This window comes from Molothrus ater, chromosome 13 (assembly GCF_012460135.2).
Source record: "Molothrus ater isolate BHLD 08-10-18 breed brown headed cowbird chromosome 13, BPBGC_Mater_1.1, whole genome shotgun sequence".
Taxonomy (NCBI): Eukaryota; Metazoa; Chordata; class Aves; order Passeriformes; family Icteridae; genus Molothrus; species Molothrus ater.
This window is the reverse complement of record NC_050490.2, coordinates 14,466,362-14,472,361: the sequence shown is the minus strand read 5'-3', so window position 1 is coordinate 14,472,361 and position 6,000 is coordinate 14,466,362. Positions and strand designations below refer to the sequence as shown.

The 6,000-nt window shown below is 51.0% G+C and overlaps 1 protein-coding gene across 1 annotated transcript in view; it reads right to left on the bottom strand.

Annotated features, from left to right (window-relative positions):
- Nucleotides 1-382: 382 nt before the first annotated feature.
- The window catches only part of ST8SIA2 (ST8 alpha-N-acetyl-neuraminide alpha-2,8-sialyltransferase 2), a 30,453-nt gene continuing 24,835 nt past the window's right edge, over nucleotides 383-6,000 (bottom strand). The window contains exon 6 of the mRNA XM_036390002.2: nucleotides 383-800. Coding sequence (XP_036245895.1) covers nucleotides 515-800 — 286 coding nt within the window. The 3' untranslated portion in view covers nucleotides 383-514. The remainder of the gene's footprint in view (nucleotides 801-6,000) is intronic.

The window sequence follows — 6,000 nt, the reverse complement described above, 5'->3', positions numbered from 1 at the left end:
CCCGGCTCCCGCTCGGAGCCACGGGACCCTGGGCTGTGAGAGCCACCAACAAACCTTCCCTGCCCACCCCCTCCCTGCCCCTTCCCCTTCCCCTCCCCGCCACGAGCACGGGGCCAAGGGTGCACCTCGCTGCCCTTGGCCAAACAAACTAACTACCAACCTGGCACCAGTCACGACAAACGGCTCACGGTCACCATCCCCAACACACCCGCAGAACCAAGGCCACCTCCACACCTCTCCTGTGGAAGGCAAACACCCTTCGAGTCCAGCAAGCCCCACAGCAAAGGGGGTCTTGCCCAGGCCAGTCCTGTGAGACGCCCCTGCATCTCTCCTGCCCTTCCCTTGGTGAACACCAAACAGTTATAACACTCAGGTCAATATATATAGGTACCATGTAGATATATTTGTGTCGCTGTGCTGCGCCTTAACGGAGACCAACCCCAGCGGGCACCACTCGTCCTTTCTGCCCCCTCCCTCCTCCTGTGGCTGTGCAGGAACGTGCCTGGGGACCAGCCTACGTGGCCCCATCACACTCCCCCACAGTCAGCTTCAAGGCTCCTTGCTGGTGCAGCGTCTTTAAGGCTTTGAACTCCAGGGGCATGGTGTGCGGGCTGGCCTGCGAGGTGTAGCCGTACTTGAGGCTGTCGTAGTAGTGGTACTTGACTGGGTTCTGGTTCTGGTCCAGGGGGAAGGGCCAGAAGCCATAGAGATAGATCTGGTTGCAGAAGCGGGTGGCCAGGGTGTACATGAGCAGGCCGGTGGTGGGGCGCTTGATGTGCACCTTGTTGGTCAGCCAGTACCTGCAAAGGGACATGGAGCCTGTTATTCACACAGCACACCCTGCTCTGCACCTTTTTTCCCCTCTCCAGCCCCTCACTGAGATGTATTGGTGATGCAAAGTGAGAGGATTCTGACTGGCAGAGCTCTCCATGCCAAGGAAAAGCCTCTCCAGGGACTGCATGCTCCTGCTCTCTGCCTGCTGGTTACATCACACTTGTTGCCATGGCACTGAAGCATCTCGTGCCTCGACAATCCTTTATGAAAAACAAATTGCTTGCAACAGTGGCCTTCGGTACTTCAGCCTACAATTATCTTCCAATCAACCCTGGAGATCAATACCACAGACCAAAGCATCCACGTGTCAAGTAGACTCCAACAACCCCTCGAAGCAGACACAGTCAAACACATGCTGATGGCTTTCATTGATGAATGGAGATTTTACTCTGACAGCAAACACGACAGGGCTAGAAAAACATCTGCCTTGGAACAAAGGGTCACCAGGCTGAAAGAGCTAAAATGCACTGCTGAGTTCCCATTACACCCAGCCACTGCTGCTGTGATCCTGGACCAGGATTCATCACCATGCTCGGCAGCATGAGCCCATCAGACACACAATATGGCACACTGCAACAGAAAATGTGAGATATGGAGGTCAGCTGTGCTCACTGCTGGGAAGCACGTTAGTTTTTATGAGGGATGGCAAAAAGAACAGGGGAAGCATGGAGGGATGGAGTGATGCAACAGCAGAAATGGTATCAGTATTCTGGGCTGCTGATAAAAATTATTGCAGAATCAACATCCTGTAAGAAAATGTTTCCAGCACCCCGTATTTATTGCAAAAGCAACTTATCTGGTTCGCTCAGGAAAACACTGTCAGAGGAGCAAAATCAGAAAGCAAAAGCTTTGGGGAGGTAGAGAATATCCCCATCAGGCACATTCCCTCCTCCCCCAGCATGTCTGATGGCAGCACTGCCCCAGAGCAGGCAGGGCTGGTGCAGGCCGCCCATCCTGCTGTGCACAGCCTCTCTGAGCCCCTGGATTACTTTTAAAGGTGAGTGACTGGCAGCCCCTTGGACAAACAGAGCACCTGGCACTTCTGTGCCCTCTCCAGATGTGTGGGATCCTGAGGCAGGTCCTGCAGTCACAGTGGAGCCCCAGGAAGTGCCTTGCTCCTCATTTGCACTTTCTGCTGGGCTCCTGAGGGTCTGGTGCTCAGACAGCAGGAACCCTTGGGAGAGCTGAGCCTTAATCCTGCAAATTAGCTTTTCAAGAAAGCTATTAAAATTTAGCAACCGAGGCACAAAACGTGCTTGCTTGTTCTCAGCCAGATAAGAGAAAAAAATTGACTTTTCTGGTGAATCAAATTCTGGAAGCAGAGTGACCTCCTCAGCATATGCAAGAAGGGCACAGGGACAGTTTTTTGGGGTGGCACGTCCAGGGCTGTTCAAGCAAAGGATGAGTATGATGTTTTGGGAAGGAGATCTTTGCCTGGCTCATGCTGGCATCCAGCACAAAACCAGAGCAAGAAACAGGGAGGAAAGCAGTATCATCATCATTTTCTGTGCTTGCCCAGCCATGGGGCTGTGCTGGGGACCCAGCAGAGCTCACTGCAGTGCCACAGCCACCTGCTCCCACAGGTAACCATAAAGCAGCCTCCTTGATGAGTTTATGGGTAAGCACATTAGCCCCCCAGTGTGCAGAGGGAAATGGGAGATTATCACAACCATTTAACACCGTGAATTAGGATCTCCTCATGCAGCAGGGAAGCCACCTGGGAAGAACTGTCAAGTCACATTAAGCAGCAGGTTTTGAGTGAGGACAACTGTCTGGGTTTGTCCTGCAGCTGCTTTAGCCTCAAAACTCTCCTTTCTATCAATTTACCAGCTGGGGTACACAGAAAAATACTGGTGACCTTTTGCCCTCCCAAAATATTATCTTTTGTGTTTTGTTGAGGGGCTGTAAATACTCCATGAACATCCAAGGACCCTGGCAGCAAGATGGAGTGATGCTTGTACAGAGGCACAGGGCATGCACGTCACCATGAGGCTTCATGCATATTTACAGTGAGAAAAATGAGGTGGGTCAGGCACTGAGGTACCCTATGGACACATGCTGACCTCTGCAGCCCAGCACACACAGAAAGCCTTACCAAACCCAACAAGTGTCCACAAACCACCACCCAAAACCAGCTCTACCACCACCAACCCAGTGTATCCACCTCACCAACGGCATCTAGTGAGCACTCACTTGATAATACTGGGGTAGGGAACACTGACAAGTCATTTTTTTAATAATGAAAATTAAAACCTGGCTCTTTTGTCTGTGTTTCCCTTTGTTGCAGGCAGGGCATTGCAAAAACCTCACTCATGCAGCATGATAAATTCTCAATGCAGCTTTGAGAGGGGGTGAGGGACTCCAGGCTGTCCCAAACCACCCACATGGATGACATAACATAACACATAATGCCCAATCTATAAAACTGGCCATGCCACAGCTCCTGCAATTTGTTTCCTGCACAGTGAAGGTGGGAAATCCTCTGCTGAGGTCTGGGAAATACTTTTTAATGACTGCTTTGTGATGGGAAATATGCAAGACCTTCCTCTTATCTCTCCCACCACTGTCCAGCTGAGACAGCAGCCACAGCCCTGGTGCAGGAGAGAACAGCTGGGGATGGAAATAAACCCTAATTAATTCTGTAAATCCAAATGAGGTTGTCTGGGCGCACATGGGATGCTGTGTCAACAGCACACCTTTAATATGTGAGGTCCAGGATTTTAATTAGGAGGAAAGATAATCTCGAAGCAGGCAGTAATTATTTTTCAAACTGGCTACACCAATCACCATAACTATTAACTGCAACATTTTATGGAAAGAGACAGCAATTAAAAGAGAAGAGCAAAGAGCAGTCCTGAAACCCAATACCTCTGTTCTAAGAGCTGTTCTCCCAGTGAGGAGCTGGTGCTGTGTCTGTAAATAAACCCTCAGGGATGGGATGCAGCTCCTGAGATTGGCAGGAGCCTGAGCAGGATGTGGCTCAGAAGAGGAACCATGATTCTGTCAGGGAAACATTGCCTGAGACAGCTCTGGTTTCAGATCATGGTGGTGACAGATGGAAAATGCCATCAGATCTTCAAGGCCATCTTCTGTAAGGAGGCAGCCTAGACACAAGCCCTGACACCTTCTTGAACTGAGCCTTCAGAAGAGCAGCTCAGAGAGTCTCATCCCACAGCTGGGAGATGGTTCTGGCTGCTCCTCATCTCCTCATCCTCCACTGGAGATGATCAGAAGGTTCCTAAGGCAGAACCTCTGCCAGGTGCCTTTTCTCAGGGAAAGAAACTGCTGTGCTGGGACCCCACAGCCCAGAGGGAATCCTGCAGGAGGCAACACCGCCACTGCCCTAGGCTGCCACAGCAGCCACAGGAGCCAGGGAAGGTGGCACCTCCCCACTGCACACCTGGGGCACCTGCCCCACCACCCTGAGAGTGCTCATCCTCCCCAGCATCACTGAATGGGGGAGAAGAGCCTGGCCTGGACCTGGGCTGGGATGCTGGGTGCAGAACTCCTCCCTGCAGGCAGCATTCACGCTAGACAGGGCAGGGGTCTGCTCTCTGCTGACCAACCTGAGAAAAACCTGAAATGACTTGTACCCTCCTGGTAAGGGTTAACCCACAGGATAAAGTTAACAGAAAATCCATTGCCCTGATGAAATGAATAAAAGACATAGGTCAATGAAGAAATCAAATTTCAGCAGTATCAGCTGCATTACTTCACGATACAAATCAGAATAGCTGAAATAATGGAATTTCCGACTCTTTTAAAAAAGCTAATTCCTAAAAGAGTGATATAAACACAGGCTGCTGTGGAGGTGCTGGTCCTTGAGTGGCAGAAGTGTTTTATCAGTCTGCCACACACACCCTGCTCCAGTAATAGCCAGGAAAACCAGGCACAGATAACCAGAGTGAGCACCCTGGCTGAGGTGGTGCAGGGGGGGACAGGAGCTGCTGCCAGGAGACAGAACCCAGAGCTAGGTGGATGGAGATGAAGTGCTGGAGCCCAGGGAGCAGCTGATGTCCCCATTCAGCTTCTCCCAGCCCCTTTTCTGTCCAGCCCTTTCCTCTGTCGTGTCCACCAGAAGAGCCAAGAGCCACGAGCAGTGATGAGAGCTGTGCTGGACAAGCAGGAATGGGCATGTCCCCATCCAGATGCTGACACTGACTCCAAAAACTGCATCTGGTGTCACCTGGGCTCTATCCAGAGGCTGGGCAAAGCCCAAACACCAAACCCAGCCTCCTGGTCTAGACTGGATCCAGACCATGTAGCCTGGTTCTGCTTTTGGTGATTTGGCACAAGGAAATCAGCTCTGAGCCACAGATAAAAAACTCTCCTCCAGATCTTGAGCTGTGATGTTTTTTTCAAACACATATGGTACTTAACACCCTCAAGTTAAAGCTTTTCTAAACAGACAAAAAGGGAAAATAATTGAGAATAACCTTATATTTTTCACCTTTCCTTTCTATGCCCCTTCACTTCTTTTGAAAAAGAAAAGACTGAATCTTCCAGATTAACAAATTGACTCTCTTGGGCCCCCATTGCAGACACATCACAGCTCGGGTTCAAGGTGCCTCAAGTGCAGAAGAGGAGAGGATAATAGCTCACACAAGGACTTTTTCTGCAGGATTTCCACTGATCTATCCCACACAAGGCTTTGTGGGTGTTCACAGTTGCCCCTCACACCCCACTCCACTCACACACTTGTGAATGGCTGTTTTCTTTCCCTACCCCTTTTGAACATCTTTTTCCCTCACCTGAGTGCAGGACCACAGCCCTAAAACCATTTGTTTAATGTTTAGGGGAAGAGCTTTAAGGCACAAGACCCCAGGGCAGGTATTTCAGAGGAACCCCAGTGAGCATGGAACTCCATCAGGGAGGGAGCATGAAGGAGCTGCTCTGGAAAACCCACAAGTGATTGATGCTGGCCCCACACTGCTGGACACAGCAGAACCAACCCTGAGACAGAGGCTGAGAGAAACAGAGCTGGGAGGGCTCTGAGAAGGAAAAGCAGAGGCTTAGTGATGTGCTAGAGAAAAGCAGAGGCTGTGGAGGGATGCAGTGAAAGGAACAGATCAGAACCACCTGCACCTGTCCTGTGTGAGGCAAAGGGGGCTGGGATGGGGGTGGCATGATGGGGACACGAGGAGAGGAGGGAGCAAGCAGGGCTCC